General features: G+C 45.1%; 1 protein-coding gene across 4 annotated transcripts in view; it reads left to right on the top strand.

Moving 5' to 3' along the window:
- cadps2 (Ca++-dependent secretion activator 2) overlaps positions 1-18,952 on the top strand; it is a 94,754-nt gene that overhangs the window by 44,991 nt on the left and 30,811 nt on the right. For all 4 annotated transcript variants that reach the window (XM_047035079.1, XM_047035080.1, XM_047035081.1 and 1 more), the window contains exons 9-13: positions 3,309-3,375; positions 3,688-3,796; positions 4,152-4,361; positions 9,581-9,717; positions 13,600-13,787. In XM_047035079.1, the coding sequence (XP_046891035.1) occupies positions 3,309-3,375; positions 3,688-3,796; positions 4,152-4,361; positions 9,581-9,717; positions 13,600-13,787 (711 nt within the window). The remainder of the gene's footprint in view (positions 1-3,308; positions 3,376-3,687; positions 3,797-4,151; positions 4,362-9,580; positions 9,718-13,599; positions 13,788-18,952) is intronic.

An 18,952-nucleotide genomic window follows, 5' to 3' on the forward strand; every position in this document is an offset into this window, starting at 1 on the left:
GCCAGGGTGCAACCTAGGGGCACACACACACACACACGGCCCACAAACACACACACACGGCCCACAAACACACCGCACATAGATGGAGACCACAGTATGCAACTCTCTCTCACACAAATGCACGCACACAGACACGCACACAGAATGACACCTAAACTCATGAACATGCACTCCCTGCTTTGATTCCACATATTTTGCAGTACATGGCATACACTGTCGAGAACCGCAGACAGATGTTCTCACACGTAGCTAGGAACACACATAATGCCCACACAAATACACACGCATACACACACCAGAAAGGCAAGCACACCTGAGTTCTCCCAACCCTTTTGTGTTAAGAAGGCAAGGGAGACCGAGAGACAGAGACTGAGACTGGGGAGGTTAGATTTTCAGGTTGAGCGCTCCCCATTAAAAGCAGCCATCTGTTGATGGGGAGCCTGGATGCCTGAGAGGAGACACCCGAGTCTCTGTGAGCTCACTCTCAGCCTTCCCCAAGACTGGGAGACTGCAATCTGCCAACCCCCAAGAGAGGAGAGAGAGGAGAGAAAAGAGGGAGGGAGAGAGAGAGAGGGGGAGAGAGAGGGAGCATGTCTTCTTTGTGTATGTGTGTGAGAGAAAACTGGGGGGGAAAAAGATGGACAGAGATGGAGACAGAGAAAGGGGGCAGACATGACTGGGTTGGGGGGGTGCAGGGGTCCAGGGAAGAGGGTTTAGAGAGAAGAGGAAGATTGGAAGGAAGAGTCTGCCAAGTAGGAAGAAGGTGAAGGAGTCAACCAGGGAAGGGAGGGGGTGATGGGGGCTGGAATGAGATTTGTGTGTGTGTGTGCGTGTGTGTGTGAGAGGATGAGAGAAACACCACTGAGAGATGGACCACACAGGCAAGCAGCTTGAGTAGACAGTCCTCTAACTCCATCACTCACTCCATCTATCACTCCATCTCTCACTCAGTCAACAAGAGATTTGTCAGGGAAACGACGAGCTGGTTGGTTTTTCTGGTTCATCATCCCCCCCCCCCTGCTCCTCTCATCTATCTCCCTCCACATCTCCTGTCTACTCTCTCGGTATCCCTACTCTCTACAAGAGGGTGCCACTGAATGGCATCAACAGCCATTTATTTACAAGACAACGCTCTGAAACAGGTGGGCGTGTTGTCATGGCATGTACTCATAATAATGCTTCATAGCGAGGTGTGTTCTTTAGTCAGTAGATGGTGGGAGCGGTTGTAAAGCTAATGGATTCCAAGATACTGTTGAAGCATGTGTTAGGATTTATCAAGGTTAAGCAAAGTCCTGTCATTTTGGTGTTCTCGCTTGAGGACTGTGCTTCAAGCCCTAGTTCAGACTTCACTCAAGTGCCTTTTTGAGGGAATTTAGAACAACAAACATGCAAGCTGCTCATTTAGAGTCTGAAACATTGGGCTTTATGCAACTGGATCAGTTGTGGCATATCAACAACCTGTAACACTTGACAATGATTGTTATTTTGGGGACACATTTGAAAACATTTGTCTACGTTTTAAATTGTTCTCACCCTCTCTTTTTTTTCTTATTCTAAACAATTTTTTCTCTCCTCAGTCTACTACTCGTGTTCTCTTTGGTGAGAAATATGAATCTTTACTTTGTAATGTCCTGGATCATCTCTCTCTGTGTCACATATCCCCCCCCCCCCCCCTCACACACACACAAACACACACACTCTAGCTCTGTCCATCTGTATCTCTCTCTCTCTCTCTCCCATTCTCTCTGGGGGGGATCCTTATGTCAGCTCAATGTACTACTTTTACCCAGCTCTCCCTATGGTGGTTTTGTCCATGTCTCTCTATCCAACTCCTGGTGTTAAGAGCCCTCTTAAGGGGGCTGAAGGCCAACCAGGGCCCTGAGTAACAATAATGGACTGAAGATAATTGAGTGTGTGTGCGTGGGTGTGAAAGTGTTCGATATTGTGTAGGGATTCGAATTTGGAATCCGGGTGTCCGGAATCCAGTTTGTGCGCTAAAATTTCACAAGTGCGTCTCATGTCGGAATATCTTCTCTTTTTTTGCATTTAGTTGCCCAGTCTGGCTGAAGTGTTGACCGTCCAAAAAGTCACAAAACGTGGACAAACAACACCATCGAGTGTAATTAAATAGTGTAGTTAACAAATATTACCACACAGGGTCACTGTTTATTTTTTTATTATAATTTTTCTTTCCGTTCCCTTTCCATTCAATTTAAATGCCGATATATTTTACGTATTTAATGTAGTGCTTTTCACATTTTGAAATATTGAGTAAGTCCCACAAAGAGGTTGTATTTGTTCAAATGCATTTTAGCTGACCTGATTTAATCCTTCGCCAAAACCATAAACTATAAAGTGTATTTAATGGCTATTTCATAACTGGAGTTGCGTCTCTTCAGCAGATTAATGACTATTAATCTGCTGAATTATTATAGCCTATTATTGTAAGATACTTTACAATCATCACATTTGTATTTGTAATTACCTCTTTGGATGAGCTGATAGGCCTACTCGAAATATTTATAGTTCTGTCATGTTAAAAGGTTCTGTAATGTAACTGTGGATTACTTATTTTACTTTATATATGATCAAGGTTAATGTCGTTTAAAAAAATCTTTTTTGTTTTTTTCAGTTTGTGTAAATTGCTTTTTTCTAATTATGGTCGAAAACGAAATAACTTTGAGTGGTCAGCTATAAGGGATAAGTGACTTGAAAGGTTTGGAAAATAATGTATTGTCCCGCGTGTTAACACAACTCCTGAGAAAGGCCCAGATGTGCAGTCGACGGGCTTTCATGTTCTTCAGAGTCTGCGTTGAGAACAATTTCGTTTCGGTTTCGGTCCGACTCGAAAATATTTTTTATCATCGCCATGTGAAGCATCTTTAGTTGCGTGGGCCTATAAACTACGGAGAGTTAACAAACATAAAACGTGTGGCCAATGCAACATATTTTAAAAAATTGGAATTGTTATTATTCCTGAGTTCATATATTGTTAATTCAAGCAACGTTGGCCCAAATAACTACAGTGACATGCCTACAAAAATCCAGTAGGCCTATAATTGCCGAATTCAAGCTACTTCAATGTAACTTGACTATTTAAGAAAAAGTAATATCATGGTCCTCCTAATTATTGGCCAACACATTGACAAAAATCCCCCAACTCAATGTTATGGGACAATTTGAAAGTCGATATTTTAGGGTAATTAATCTACAGTACAGTTAAATCATATTTTTCAATGTATAGTCAAGCCACACATCTGTGAGTAAGGGTACTATAATTTAATATTAATGATGTATCTCAATTTCAGGTATCTGTACGTGTTGGGCCAGCGGGTGTGGAAACGTTGGAAAAGAAGATATTTTGTTCTTGTCCAGGTAAAAAGTAAACTAGGGGGTGCCAAGTTTGTGAAGTTTGTGTGTTTATATAGTTATGACCAAAATAGTTTTTTTGGAATACACTCAAGTCTGCAGGAGATTTAGATGGTTGACTGCATTCAGAGCATGTAGGCCTAACTTTCTTAAGATTATTAATATTTGAAAAGTATCTTTCTTACTTCTTGCATTTGGGGGATTACAAGATTATGAATATTACTTGTTGCAGTTAGGGGATAACATGCACACAAAGATGAACCCTGGATCTTTTTGCCAGTACCAACAAACTGCATGTACCTTTGTAAACCCCTGCAGGTGAGCCAGTACACCTTTGCCATGTGCAGCTACAGAGAGAAGAAGTCGGAGCCTCATGAACTGATGCAGTTGGAGGGTTACACTGTGGACTACTCTGACCCCCAGCCAGGTAGGCCTACTTATAGTTGAACACGCATAATGAGGACACCCATAAACTATACAAGAAACACTACACTATAAGAAGCAGGCTAATTTGGCACACACACACACACAGACATGTTCTTATTTAGCAAATACACAAATAAATGTACATACCACAAACACTCAAACACACGCACACACACATCAGTAAACTCCGAAACATTTGAATTGCGTTATTTTATGTTATTTTAGCAACATCATACACTGCTTCACACTGTACCACACCATGTAAACATCCCGTCTATCCATCCACCCAACTTTAAAGTGCTCTCTTAGTCCAACTGAATCGTTGTTTCGTGGACCCCCCCCACACCCACCCCCAGGTCTCCAAGGGGGTCGGCTGTTCTTCAGCGCCGTCAAGGAGGGCGATCTGGTGTCGTTCGCCAGCGACGACGAGCAAGACCGGGTGCTGTGGGTGCAAGCCATGTACCGGGCCACGGGCCAGTCGTACAAGCCCGTGCCTCCCGCTCAGAACCAGAGACAGAACTGCAGAGGAGGAAACCCACAGGCAGACGCCCCTGTCTCACTGCTCAGTAGGTTTCTTCAGATTGGTTTTGCTCACTTTTATTTTGTTTTATTTTTTTATAAAGGTGCTCCATAGATTGCAAGTACGACACGTATAAATTGTGTTTGTTGTGAGTTTGGAGTCGGTACTGTGTGAAGCATATGTATTAATCCTGTGGGACACGTAAAGGCGATTTGTGTAATATTTTACTAACAAATGAGGATATGAGTCACAGTTTTATTGTACAAAATCATGCTTGTCCCAGCTTGACAACGAAAACCACAATGGGTTCAGGACAAATCGAGGTGAGAAGGCATACTGTATATCTTTTCACACGATACATATACACATGGGGAAGTGCATTTATGTTGAAAGCAGTAGAAAGAGAACGCCATTGATTTGCTGTAATTCCGCTGCTGTACGCTACCTCTCTGGACAGTGGGGGACTAATGAGACGGGTTAGTGTGTGCTTGTTGGCTTGCTGTGTGTGTGTGGAAACACACACTTTTACCCCATCAGTCCAAATAGAAAAGTATGCATGTGTGCACACGCCTGTGTCTGTTTGTACACATGTGTCAACATGCAATATGTGTCAACATGCAATATGTGCATTCCTGTTTGGCACAGATTGTATTGTAGTGAGGTATTTGTAAGCCACTATACCCCATTAGTGGTATTTTGTCATATATACTGTGAATAGGGATTTGATGAAGGGGGACAGTATTGTTGTACCATATGAGTCCCCTGTAATGGCTATTTGTTGTGATGGAACTGGAAGAGTGCTTTATTAGAACGGGGGAACTATTTGAATTTAATGGAAATGGGAGGACTGAATGGATTAAAATAGCTGTTAATATTCATTTTTCTTGTGTGTGCTTCTCTTCTAAAGTTGCCAGGTGGCTCAAGTCTAGCACTTAAATCTGAAAGGAAAATCTGAGGAAAAGCAAGGTTCATCATTTACTCTTATGTACCCAATTACCTTACACGGCAATGTCCTCAAGTCTTTTATATATATTTTTTGTCTCTCTTCTTGTCTCTCTTTCCCTCTCTGAATCACACACAACCCACACACCACACAGACCCTTTGCCAAGTGGGTGTTTGGTGAAGGCCAGTTTAGCTTCAAGGAGTTAAGTCCATTGAGAAATGCCAGACCCGCTGTACTAGCAACACTGTGCTGCATTCAAAATCTGCACTTGAACATTGGGTTCTGTAGTTGAACGGTCTAAAACGTTGACTTTGACAAACATGGTTTGGGCCGTTCACAGCAATCACGCACTCACTGGCATGTGTGATGCGACACCTTTTCACCCATGTGTTAGGACGTGCCTTCAAAACACAAAGAGGACAGGCCATCATCTCAGCCTCCTATTGATTAGGTATGACCTGGAAGAAAAGATAGATCTTCCATTTTCCAAAGACAAAGTATGAATTACGTTTAGCTTCTGAACGTTTTTCTCTAATTGTTGTTTCAATGGATATAGACAATCATTTTTCACAAGGATACTTTAGATAATTGGATAACTGTCATAAAATGCACATTGCTAAGGACAAATGCTATAGGTCATATGACTGTTACTATTGGTGATTTGCTCTGTTAAAAACCCACACATTGCAGTTTGAGCCTCACCTTCACACTCGCATCAACATCTCATGTCCTTGTCAGTCTACATAAAGCAAACAGGAGGCCGTTTGCCGCGTTGTGTCCTCCGATGGCATATTCTCTCGTCATCAACTGAAATTCCCTCATCTCAGACGACTTCTTGAATTTAAGATTCGGTTTCGACCTGGGGATGGCTTAAGGATACTTCTGGTTCCCAATTTTAAATCACAGGAAAGGTCTTTCTGTCAGGGCACTTTCCCCTTCTCCGTTTGGTTTGACGTATCAAAATGACTTGCCGGTTGGATTTCTGTCAAAGTCTTTGTTGGTCTTGTTTGTGAAGAAGCAGGTGGGGCCAGTCTGACGTTGGGGTTCGAACTCTAGAGGAGACGTCCAATCTGTCTCATCACCTTAGATTCATGTTTACTCAGATCAACCCAAGCACTCTTTGAGAGTCTTGATCCTGTGTGTGTGTGTGTGTGTGTGTGGGGGGGGGGGGGGTGATTGTTTCTGTTGGTGTGCCTGTTTGTGGTTTGTGTGTACACGCGTTTTTTTCCCCAACCATGCCTGTCTTTCCGTTTCAACTCTGGAAGTTTCTTCAGTCTAGTTTCAGCTGTTCATGCGCTGGACACGCGCGCGTCTGTATCTTTTAACAGGAATCGTTGTCGAGTCGGAACACGGATATCCCTTGTCCGCCCTCATCTCGTCTCACCTCGCCACGTCTGCGCCCGCTCGAAAGGAGCAAATCAAATCGCTCGGCACCGGCTACCTGAGACAGCGGAGCACCGTGTCTCTCCGCCCGCGTCAATAACCTGTCATAATCTACCCGCCACCTCACCGGGGGGCCTGTCTCATGGATGTGACTGCAGCTGTGACACCGGTCATGGAAGCCGGAGAGATTGAGTGCCACCCTTCCCTCCAATTCCCCTACCCCCTCCCCCCCCCTCCACACACACACCACAGCACTCCACCCAAGCACACACCCAGCCTACATGGCTTTCCTCCCTGTCTTACAAACTTGGAATGTAAAAGATGTTCAAACATTCAATAAGGTTTGATAGAGTAGGCCAGCAGCAAGCGCTGACGGTAAAAAGCTCCAAAACATTTGTTCCGGTCCATGCTCTGCTAGCACAAACACACACCATAGATCTGCTCGATTCTATAACGCAAGGGAAGTATCTCAATAGGATTTATGTAGTAACTATGAACTAACCTCCCCAACTCATCCACACCCATACGCACACACACACACACACAGTTACAGACAACAACAGACCCCATCCACTCTCTCTGGCACAGACATACTTCTTTGCCTGATTAAACCCCTGTAGCTGCACACACACACAGACACGCACACACCCATCACCAAAACTCTACATTCAGTAACTCAACAAACACATGTACACGCTCACACACTTCCTTTCAACACCCCCCACCCCCCTCCCCTCCCCTCCCCGCTGTCTCATACAGATAATAGCTGGAAGTTAAAGATGACGTGGATCAATACGATTTCTCAGAATGACTGGATAAGTTAACGTCTCGCCTCCTCCTGCTGCCCCTCAATCAATACTCACCCTCCATCCCTCTCTTATTATCTGCTTTAATCTATATCCCTTTGTCTCGTTTTCTTTGCAGTCGGCTCCTTCACCCCTTTTCTTCGTGTGCCGACGTCTGCAAATTACATTAGGAACGCCCCGTGTTTGGGCTAACGAATGCAAAATGACCTACTTCGGTATTTTTTTTTGTATATCTTTTTTAAGCAAACGGGGCCAGGGGTGCCAAAGGGCAAGAGACACAGAAAAGGCGATGGAAAGAATGAAAGAACGGTTCGAGCGTCGATTCCGAGTTGATTGTGGGGATTGCACTTCTGCTGCCTTTTTGATGACAAAAGCGATGGAGGGAAGGAGGGCGGGGGGGGGGGGGGGGGGGAGGAGAGGAGGAGGGAACACGGATGTCTCTGGAAGCGCCGCCGGGGCGATGCCACCGTGTTATTCTCTGTCCGTATAGAGTGGGCGCGCGCCACAAAAAGTGGTAGTGGCGAGTCCAAAATGGCGGCGTTAATAAAAAGCAATCACTAATGCGTCTCGGGAGCGTCGCTGCGGGCGTCGGAGGCGTGGGGGGACGCCGGCCTTTCTCTCGGGTCCTTGGTCTTTTGTGTGTCCACATGTCAGGCTAAGAAACATCCCATCCCTAAATGTATTTCTACAATACGGGGAAAAGGAGAGCAGTGTTAGGCTTTTTGTGTGTGTGTGTGTGTCTGAGTTTGGTGGCTGGGGAGGGGGTTGGGGGGCTCAACGCCAGCCATTAACAGTCCTCTTTGAAAGGACTGTAAATGAACTTGGGAATAAACCTACAAGGCGATTGTTGGCAAGTCTGCCATCTCTTTCACTCTTTCTCTTCTCTTTGACGTCTTTTTTTTTCCTCTTTTAGCTGTCTGACCTGGCCTTCTGGCCTCATTACAGCTTGCCGTTTCTGGACAATGTGTTCTGTGTGTTGGTTTGCGTTGTAGGGGAGTGTATGTGTGAACATACTGTAGAATGTGTGTGTCTGTGTGTGCGCTCCGGTGTTCTTTTCACATTCGCTGGCCCTCTGAGACATAGAAAAATATTTAACCGACAAATATCTAGGACACACGCGTCGGCCATGTCAATGTAGCAGCACACACTCAAAGCCGTTAAAAGGCGCTCCCCTAATGCTGTTTTCATCCAAAGGCCAAGACCCGCGCTCTGCAGTTCGCCATGACTCATCGTAGTCCAAGTAAAACGTCTATTTCCTCTGCCAATAGTAAGGCTAGTGTCAATGAGTTCCAATCCAATGGATTATTGTCAGTGTTTGTCCTCGCATGCTCTCGCGCGTTGATAGTGTTGCTGTCAGTTTCTTGTATTTAGAGCTGAAATGGGGAAACTGGATTTCACAGAGTATCTCAAGCCAACAGAGGTGGGAACTATTAGCCAAAGCATAGAAAACCCACTGTGCCAATGCGAGTCAATGGAAACGTTCCTCTCTTCCATCACAAGCCTGTTTGACGGTAACCGTTGTGCTTAGGCGTGGATTGTCTCTGCGGAGATGTGCCATCATTTAGTGAGTCCAACTTTAACAGAAGTTATGTCTGTGTTTCAGTGAATAACAAAGAGAGAGAATCACTTACTTGTTCTGACAGTTTTTGTTCACTCTTCAATCTTGCCTTCAGCAACTAGTGTGAAACGTATTTCACGTCAAACGTTGGATCTATCAATTGTTTTTGCTCTTCAGTCCTTGATGAGTGCGTCATTTGCTCTTTAATTCTAAGTACTTTACTTTGAGAGACTAACCTCTCTTTTTACCTCCCTTTCTCTGTCTCTCTTTCCTTCTTTCTCCTTCTGTCTCACTCCATTCTTCCCTCTCTTTCCTTCTGTATCTCTCCTTCCTTCTCCCTCTCATTTCTTATCCCTCTCTTTCCTTCTAAATCTTTCTCTCTCTCTCTCTCTCTCTCTCTCTCTCTCTCTCTCTCTCTCTCTCTCTCTCTCTCTCTTTCCTTCTAAATCTTTCTCTCTCTCTCTCTCTCTCTCTCTCTCTCTCTCTCTCTCTCTCTCTCTCTCTCTCTCTCTCTCTCTCTCTCTCTCTCTCTCTCTCCCTCTCTCCCTCTCCCTCTCTCTCTCTCTCCCCCCAGGTCTTGATCGTACCCAGAGACAGGGAGTGGAGGAGTTAATTTCGGCTGTGCCTTGTCGGTTCGACCATGCTGCCCTGTTCACCATGCTGCAGAAACACACCCTACAGCATCGCATGAACGACTCCTTCTCCTGCCTGGTAAGAACTGAGAGGCGGACAAAGAGACAGGCAGACAGACAAACAAACACCATCTATTTCGGTTGATATACGTACAACAAAGCAGAAGACTCTTACACCCAGAAGCTAGACAGAGGGCAAATAACAGCCCCTGCTCTCCCATGGCTGGGTTAGAGCCTCCATGCCCACCTATAGGCTCAGAGAGCCGTGGTCTGCCTCACACGGGGCCCCTGCCCTCAGGGGATCTCACCCTCCACGAGGAGGGATAAACGGTCCTAATCAATACTGTCCAAACAGGAGCTCAACCCTCACAAATGACTGCTGTGGCTGTTGAGGGGAGTACGAGGGCATGTGTGTGTGTGTGAGGGCGGGGGGGGGGGGGGGGGGGGGGGGGGGGGTTGAACACTCAAAGACCAGGGAAATGCAGAAGTTGTCATTGAACTGAAGTTGGAATACAAACAAAGACTTTAAAGCATAATACAGTGCAGTTTTTTTATTTTATTTTATTTTACCTTTATTTAACCAGGCAGAATTATTTAAGAACAAATTCATATTTCCAAAGATGGCCTGGCAAAAAGCAAAAGCTTTGAGGGAGAGGGGGCTATGGAATAAAGATCTGGTTAATAGCAGTAAACACGATGCAGATTGAACTCCCTGAGAGAGAATTCCTGCAAAAGGCCTGAGAGCAGATTGCTACAACCCTACCTGATGAGAAACAGGCAGCATATGGCCCACCGGTGGTGTTCTCATTCGAAACAAACTAACGAAGCTAAGAGCAGCCGCCGTGACACCTGGGCTTCCCTTCCTTCCACCAGGCTCTTCAGCCTTCCGTCACTCAGTCACAGCAAGCAGCCCCAGCAGTCACTCCCTTCCCAGGCTCCTCTGGTTTTGGGCCTTTGTAAATATCGAGGGCCTTTGTCTTCCACTGTAGAGATGCCCCGCTTCAGATCCTTTCAGAATGACAATACCTTGGAACATGGACATATGTTGAGGTGTGGGCCGCACGGATTCTGCTCGTTTGACACATGGGTTGGTTGGGCTTGTGGTCATGTTTGGCAGCATGCAACCTTACAGTTACAGTGTGTTTCTCGACTTGAGTAGAATCAAGCGACAGCTGAGGTGGCTTCGACCACGCAGACTACTCAAAAGTCTGGAAGGGTGTGTTAGGATTACCCCCCCCCTCCCACACACTTACTCACTCACACACACGTCACACTCCCCAAAAGAATTGGTGAACCAGAAAGTGAAGGGTTGTGGGATTCTTAAGACTGACCACTGAACTGGACATTATCTGAAGACCAATATTTAGCACTTCCTTGATTTTTTTAGCTACAGAAGACTGACTTTGTGACCCAGTTTGGCTGTGTATATGCGTGCACATCATACACTGCCCCCTATTTACAGAAGTAAATAAATAAGATGAGAGAGAAAAAATGGAGAATGTTGGAATCATTCACGCTTGTCACTGTATGCCACATGTAATGTGTGTGTGTGTGTGTGTGTGTGTGTGTGTGTGTGGGGGGGGGGGATAGGCTAGTTTTTACCTGCTGAGCCCCCGCCACTGCTCAGTGCATTCACACAACCACCTCTTTGTGTGCATAATGTTGTCCACATTCTAACACCTAACGTGAATGAAAGTATCATCAAATGAGTGTCTCTAATGACCCGTCATGCACTAATGTAATTGCTGCTGAGACGCACATGAACTTATACACACACACACACACACCTCCCCCGCACAACTCAACAGAACTCCTCTCGTAGCCTTCACTGTGCACGTCAAGTCCTATGAATTAGCAGCACCACTTCTCTGCTTCTCCGCCAGTCAACATGAAATAGTTGATTGTAAATGAATACACATACACACAATAAATGTAATGAAGATCTTCAGAAAAGTTTTACCGGGTGTGAAAAGCTTCCAACTTTTCTGAGTCCCCTGTCGCCAACAGATTGTAAATCTGGTCATATTGGTCAAGGGTATTGCTTAGGACTACATTTTAATTAGAAAAAAAGAAACAATAAAAAACAGTTTTCAGTTACAGGGTGGATTACATGTGCTGCATTTGTTGGTGTTAATTCACCACAAAGAGCTGTTTTGTGTTGTAGGGCGTTCTGACAGGTAAGGTTACCAAAAACAAGACTTTTAATTTAACGTCTGAAAAATACCAAGCCAACATCCCTTCTCTTTCTCCACTTTATTTGTCTCCAAAATGTGACATGCCGTTAATCATTGACTGTTTCATTCCGTGAGGGAGTCACAGGGACCACGTTTAGAAGAGCTGTGACATGGATTTAACCCAGGCTGGCCCAGAAGAACCCCCCCCCACACACACACACACTCCACCCTTGTTTCTAACACGGCAGTCGGCTCGTTAATTGCTAATTTAGCGGTCAGCGCCAAGATGTGAGTTGGCCATCTGTTTGTCACTGAGGAACATCTTGTCACATCAAGGCAGTCGGCAGGGCGCTATGGTATATTTTTTTTGTAGTGTGATATTAATAGATCCAAAATGGAGAGGCAGAGGACTCTGAATTGATGAGGACAGGGTGACTGAGAGGGAAAACCTTATAAGGAGGGGGGAGGAGAGTGAGAGAGAAAGCTGGAAGGTCATTTTAGCCCTGTCGATCAGGTCATATCCAGCTCGCTTACCTTGTAGAGTCCTTTGTATTGAAAGCCCAAGGAGCCTGAGGGTGGGCAGCTGTTGTGAGGTTTGAAATCTCAGACTACTTTCTTATGGAGGGAACTCAATTGGGTTTTATAGCACTAACAGAAAAAAAAACATGCTGGTGAGCTCTCAAATATACATTGTTGCCACTGTTTCCATCCTTCTCTGTCTCGAAAGTAAATAAAAAAAAATATTCAAGCGCAATACGGGGGCAAAAGGACATAAGACCAATTTTGGCAGTTAAACTCGTTTTTTGGTCACGGCGGCTCACAGGTCAGCTGTTGCTACCCAGAGAGGTTACCGAGCCAAAGGGACCTGCGGCGTAGTCATGGACGACGACTCAGTGGAGGTGCTAATTTGTTAATATTCCTTCTAAGAGGCGTCTTAATTAGGTTTGTAAGATTCACGGCTAATTTAGTTATTATGTGCAGGATGACTGAACTAATGAGTGTTCCCCCGACTTCAGATCACTCTGCACCTTTTCCTTCACGGGTGACTCTTTCCAGGGAATGAATTGTTGGTGGTTAACCTTGGACTGCTTTGTTTAATTGTTGGAAGTAGTTTGGCTTGATTTTCTTTTTCACAGTTTATTGCTGAGGCCTCTGCCCAAGCTGTGAAGAATGCTATATTTACAGTACTACTGGAGTCAAGGCAGTGGCTTCCACTGGGTAGAGTTGTGGTTCTGCATTTAGGTTGTCAGTTATTTAGCATTGTACAGTTTAACTCGCAATCCATTTGATCAAATTTTAGATTTATTTAGAGTCTTCACTGGCCTCTGCATTGAAAATGTAACAGTGCTTGCCTTTTTCTTCTCCACAAACTGAATGACCTGGTGTTTCTAATCACCTCCTGAAGACAGAACAAGCAGTGAAATGACCTGGAAGTTTGACTGAGTCGTAGTTTTCTTGCGTGTATAGAAGGCTGGATGAGTCCTCTGAGGGAGGTCATTCATTCCATACAGTTATAACAAACTGAGTGTAGTCTGAAGTGTACACTGGCGTTATCCCTGTTCAAATCTCCCTCCTGGGGGTGGCTCAGCAGCGTGTACCATATGGGCTGAGTTCCTAACTCAGCGGTCCAGGTTCCATTCCAGCTCTGGACATTTCTGCATGTTATTCCCTCTCTCCCCTACACTTCCTGTTTACCTCTAACTGTCTTTCCCAATAAAACCAAAAATGACCCCCCAAAAATGTAAAAATGATTATTATTTTTTTCTATCTCCATCCTGTGTATGCAGGGCTGGTTCAGCCCAGGACAGGTGTTTGTCCTGGACGAGTACTGCTCTCGTTACGGGGTGAGAGGGTGCCATCGTCACCTCAGCTACCTGAGGGACCTGATGGAGTACTCAGAGAACAACTCTCTGGTCGACCCCACCCTTCTTCACTACAGCTACGCCTTCTGTGCCTCCCACGTCCATGGAAACAGGTAAATAAAGATATGAACGTTCAAAAGGAAATTAGAACGCTCAGTCAATTCGTTTCCCATGCTGGCTGGGTTTCAGGCTTACACTTTTAGTAAACCTTACTCAAAATAAGTTGTAGTAAAGTGCTGTTTTATTTTTCAGGCTGTCCTTGAAATTCCTTCTGATCCCTCCCAATTGAGGAATTTATCTCTTAGTATGTGGTGAAATGACAGCCGACAGTTGTTATTTTTTTCTTTTTGTTTCTTTTTCTTTTTTTCTTTCTTTACTGCTAACAAGCAGAACCACTCATCCATTTTTCTATTCATTAAATTAACCTTTCTAATCACTTTTGTTACGATGGTTAAGATGCCCTTGAGAGCCGTTTTTAGTTAATTTGATACTGTGTGAAAATGTTTACGTGAATGCAGAAGCCATTCAATAAGTTGTTGTTTACACTGTATTTTGCTGTAACATTGTGCACACTTAGAAACTATTTCCACTCAAATCATTTCCACTCAAATCATCAGAACTTTCCTTTAAAGGGCAAGGATTTTTATCAACAAAAAAAAAAGCTATGAAGCACTATGAAAGTGGGGAAATGACTGATCAAGCTGAAGGAACTCAATCAGAATGCAGAGCTTGTGGTTTGTAACTCTGTCCCAGATTCTCCTTGCAATGACCATGCTCAGCCTCTGTAGCCGTGACAGAAGGAAAACGTGTGCCACAGCTCAATAGACAAATTAGCAGTCAGCGATTAACTTATGAAGTGTAATATGATTAGAAAATAATTGCATACTCAGGTGCATCTTTTTTTTTTTACGTCTATTTTATTTTTTTGCATTGCAATTTGATAACGTTATCTTCTAATTGTCCCCTCACAGCATTTTTTTTGTCTCGTCTGGTGTTTCATATTTCGACCAGTTTTGTGTCCAATTTAAAGTCTTACCTTTTAATTATGTACGGTAGGCAGGGAGAGCAGTCTGGCTAGCCCTATTCATGCTATTATTTAAACAAAATGAACTGGTTCAAACATTTGCCATTCCAAGTTGTAAATTACAGTACATGTGGAGTGCAGTAGCATGCTTTGAATGACATGTTAAAATAGAAAATAATAAACAAATCCTTCATTACGATTTGTGTATTATAAAAGTGTTCACACCTAGTGCTGGTTACTCTTCACAAAAGCACAATTTTCACAGTTAAAATTTGATTTTTTTACATCCGCTAATATATACCAAGGTAATATGGCGTCTTGACTTCCTAACAGCATTTTTCCCAAACTGTTTTATTACATCTATTAGTCTTCCACTTATTTTAAATCACCCCCTGTTTGACTTCCCTTGAGATAAGAAGAAACGTGGCCGGCGTGCTGGAGTCCTTGTTCGAACTCGGAAACGATGCTTCAAACCTGCTCTTCCAACCATCTTACTAGCTAACGTTCAGTCCATCGACAACAAAATGGATGAACTTAACGCTCGTGTCAAATTCCAACGGGACATCAGGAACTGCTGTGTACTGGCGTTCGTTGAGACCTGGCTGTCTCCGGAGATCTCCGACGCAGCGGTTACCCCGTCGGGATTCACCATATACCGCCAGGACAGAACAGCTGACTCAGGGAAGTGCAGGGGCGGAGGGGTCTGTGTTATGGTTAACTCTCTCTGGGCTACGGATGTAGCGGTATTAGCATCTCACTGCTCTCCGGTCCTTGAGCTGCTAACTGTAAAAATCAGACCCTTCTATCTACCTCGGGAATTCACTGCGGTCGTCATGAGTGCAGTCTACATCCCCCCCCAGGTAGACAAGGCCGCTGCTTTGGATGAACTGTATGGGATTATCAATGGTCTGGAAAATGTGCACCCAGAGGCAGCCTTCATTGTTGTTGGTGATTTCAACAGAGCTAACATGAAGAAAGTCCTGCCCAAATACTATCAGCACATTGACTTCTTCACACGTGGAGTCCAGATCCTTGACCATTGTTATACAACATTCAAGGGCAGTTACAAACCCCTCCCCCGCCCTGCCTTTGGGAAGGCTGATCACACCTCCATTCTTCTTCTCCCCGCATATGAACAAAAGCTCAAACAGGTCAGACCGGTTGAGAGGTCAGTTCACCTATGGAGTGACGAGTGTGTGGCGACCCTCCAGGACTGCTTTGACACCACTGACTGGCTGATGTTCAGGGACGCAGCAGATGGGGACATTAACGAATACTCAGACACTGTCTCCAGCTACATCCAGCACTGCATTGATGACGTTGTCCCCAAGAAGGTTGTCCGGTCTTTCCCAAATCAGAAGCCCTGGGTTGATGCCGCGGTCCGGGCCAAGCTGAGAGCCCGTACTGTCGCCTTTAATTCTGGGGACCCTGATGAGTACAGGAAGGCCAGATACGACCTTCTGAAGGCCATCAAAGCAGCGAAAAGGGCCTACAGGACCAAGGTGGAGTCCAGCTACCATGGCTCTGACCCCAGGCGCATGTGGAGTGGACTTAAAGCCATTACAGACTACAAAGGGAGAGGCTACAATGAGACCCAGTCTTCTGTCCTACTGCCAGACGAGCTGAACTCCTTCTACGCTCGCTTTGAGAGGGACAGTGAACCCCCTGCAGTGGAGCTACCTGAAGGCCAAGCCAGTGGTGTGCCTACACTAACTGTAGCTGAGGTGAGGTTATGCTTTAAGAAGATCAACCCTCGCAAGGCACCTGGCCCAGACGGCATATCAGGTAGGGCCCTTAGGGGCTGCGCTGACCAGCTGGCAGGGGTCTTCAGTGACATCTTCAACCTCTCCCTTAACCTGTCTGTACTCCCCACCTGCTTCAAGAGGACCACCATCATCCCTGTGCCCAAGAACACCAAGGTCACATGTCTGAATGACTATCGCCCAATAGCACTGACCTCTATCATCATGAAGTGCTTCGAGCGGCTAGTCAAATCATTCATCTGCTCCTCGCTGCCCCCCACACTGGACCCTATGCAGTTTGCATACCGGTCCAATAGGTCTACAGACGATGCCATCGCTCTGACCATGCACACCGCTCTCTCCCACCTGGACAAGGGGAATACATATGTGAGGATGCTGTTCATTGACTACAGCTCTGCATTCAACACCATCATCCCCTCCAGACTGGTCTCCAAGCTTGTGGACCTGGGACTAAGCACCTCCCTCTGCAAGTGGATCTTCCACTTCCTGACGGGGAGGCCACAGGTGGTGAGAATCGGTGACCGCACTTCATCTGTACTGATCACCAACACAGGCACCCCCCAGGGCTGTGTGCTCAGCCCTCTCCTGTTCTCCTTGTTCACCCACGACTGTGCGGCTACGCACAGCTCCAACCTCCTCGTTAAGTTTGCTGACGACACAACCATCGTGGGCCTCATCTCTGACAGTGACGAGTCAGCCTACAGAGAGGAGGTTGACACCCTGACATCATGGTGTCAGGACAACAACCTCTCTCTTAACATCAGCAAGACCAAGGAGATGATTGTGGACTTTAGGAGGCGGCAGGAGGAGGAGCATGCACCCCTATTCATCAATGGATCGGAAGTGGAGAAGGTCAGCTGCTTCAAGTTCCTCGGGGTGAACATCAGCAATGACCTCACCTGGTCTGTTCACACGGACAAGGTGGTCAAAACGGCCCGTAAGCGCCTCTTCTTCCTGAGGAGACTGAAGAAGTTTGGTATGGACTCAGTCATCCTTACTAACTTTTACAGATGCACTATAGAAAGCATTCTGACTGGTTGTATAACAGTGTGGTATGGGAGCTGCACAGACCGGGACCGCAAGGCCCTACGAAGTGTGGTCCGTTCTGCTGAGTTCATCATCGGCAGGAAGCTCCCAGCCCTACAGGACACCTACCACACACGTTGCCTTAGGAAAGCCAGCAGGATTCTAAGAGACTGTTCCCACCCATCCTTCAGTCTCTTTACCCCGTTGCCTTCTGGCAGGCGTTACCGCAGCATCCGGTCGCGCACACGCAGACTGGACAACAGTTTCTACCCAAGGGTCATCAGGCTTCTCAATGGACACTGATATGGACATTTTTACTGCACACTAGTCACTTATACACTGTCACTTTCAGCTACTGGTTGCTCTTCAGTAACATTGCACTACTGTACCTCGCCACCAGGCTCCTGTTTGGTCATTGACTAAGTCACTGATCTGTAAATTTGCAAATTTTGTGTATTAGGGTTAGTATAGCGTACTATTTATTGTTATCTGTAATTTAGGAAGTTTTAGTGTTAGGGTTAGTATAGTCGTTTATTTATTGCTATCTGTATATTTAGGAAGTTCACTTATCTAAGCTCAGCATAGATGTAAATTTGTTCTGTGTACTTATATGTTATGTTATGCCAAGTGCTTGCGTTGTCTTGTCTTAAGAATTTCAGTGCCCAGTCTAACCTTGTGTTGCTCTGTGCACCTGACAAATAAAAGACTTGAACTTGAACTTGAGATAAATGCTAATATCTGTGCTTTCTCCCTTTGTTGAGTCATTTAGTCAATTAGAGGCAGTAATGATTAGCCTCTCTAACTAATCACCACATTTAAGCGGTGGATATTGTGGGAACTAGCTTTTTGTCAGTTGGAGCTCTCATTTGAATAATTGATGCCTATTCAGTGCAGCCCAAGAAATTGTCGGTGGGAGGAGTGGTTTCGGATAGCGCTTACTTAGTAGGAGGGACAGTGGGTAGTATTAAGATGTGGCTCAGCTGAACAGGATGGGTCTTTGCAGGAACATGGGCATTGATGATTTAAGAATTGAATCAAGTTCTTTCAAATAGCTGCATTTGAGGTTCAATTATACAGTTTTAATTAATAGCACAGGAAAAATCAATACTTTAAATAAGCAAATACAGCATCAAAGTGGTTTGTAGTTGTACTTTGTTATTCAGAAGCATCTTGGTGCAAAGAGCACTGGATTTTCTTTTTTTACTGCTCTCACTAAACAGGGAGTTATCTTTTTGTATAACATAAATTTCATAAAAATGTTAAACAATCAGTTAGATAATCCAGCACCAGAACAAAATATTGTCTGCCGTTTTTTACACAAACATGCTTGTCTACGGTGAGAGGAATTGTTTGCGACGTGCAGCGCAGTCAGGCAAGTCAGTCGCGGATTGACTATGATTGACAGATGAAGAAACTCTCGAGTCAGTGAGCCTCCCTCCCCTCGGCCGTCCATGCAGGCGAGTGT

The sequence above is a fragment of the Hypomesus transpacificus genome, chromosome 14, assembly GCF_021917145.1.
Source record: "Hypomesus transpacificus isolate Combined female chromosome 14, fHypTra1, whole genome shotgun sequence".
Taxonomy (NCBI): domain Eukaryota; kingdom Metazoa; phylum Chordata; class Actinopteri; order Osmeriformes; family Osmeridae; genus Hypomesus; species Hypomesus transpacificus.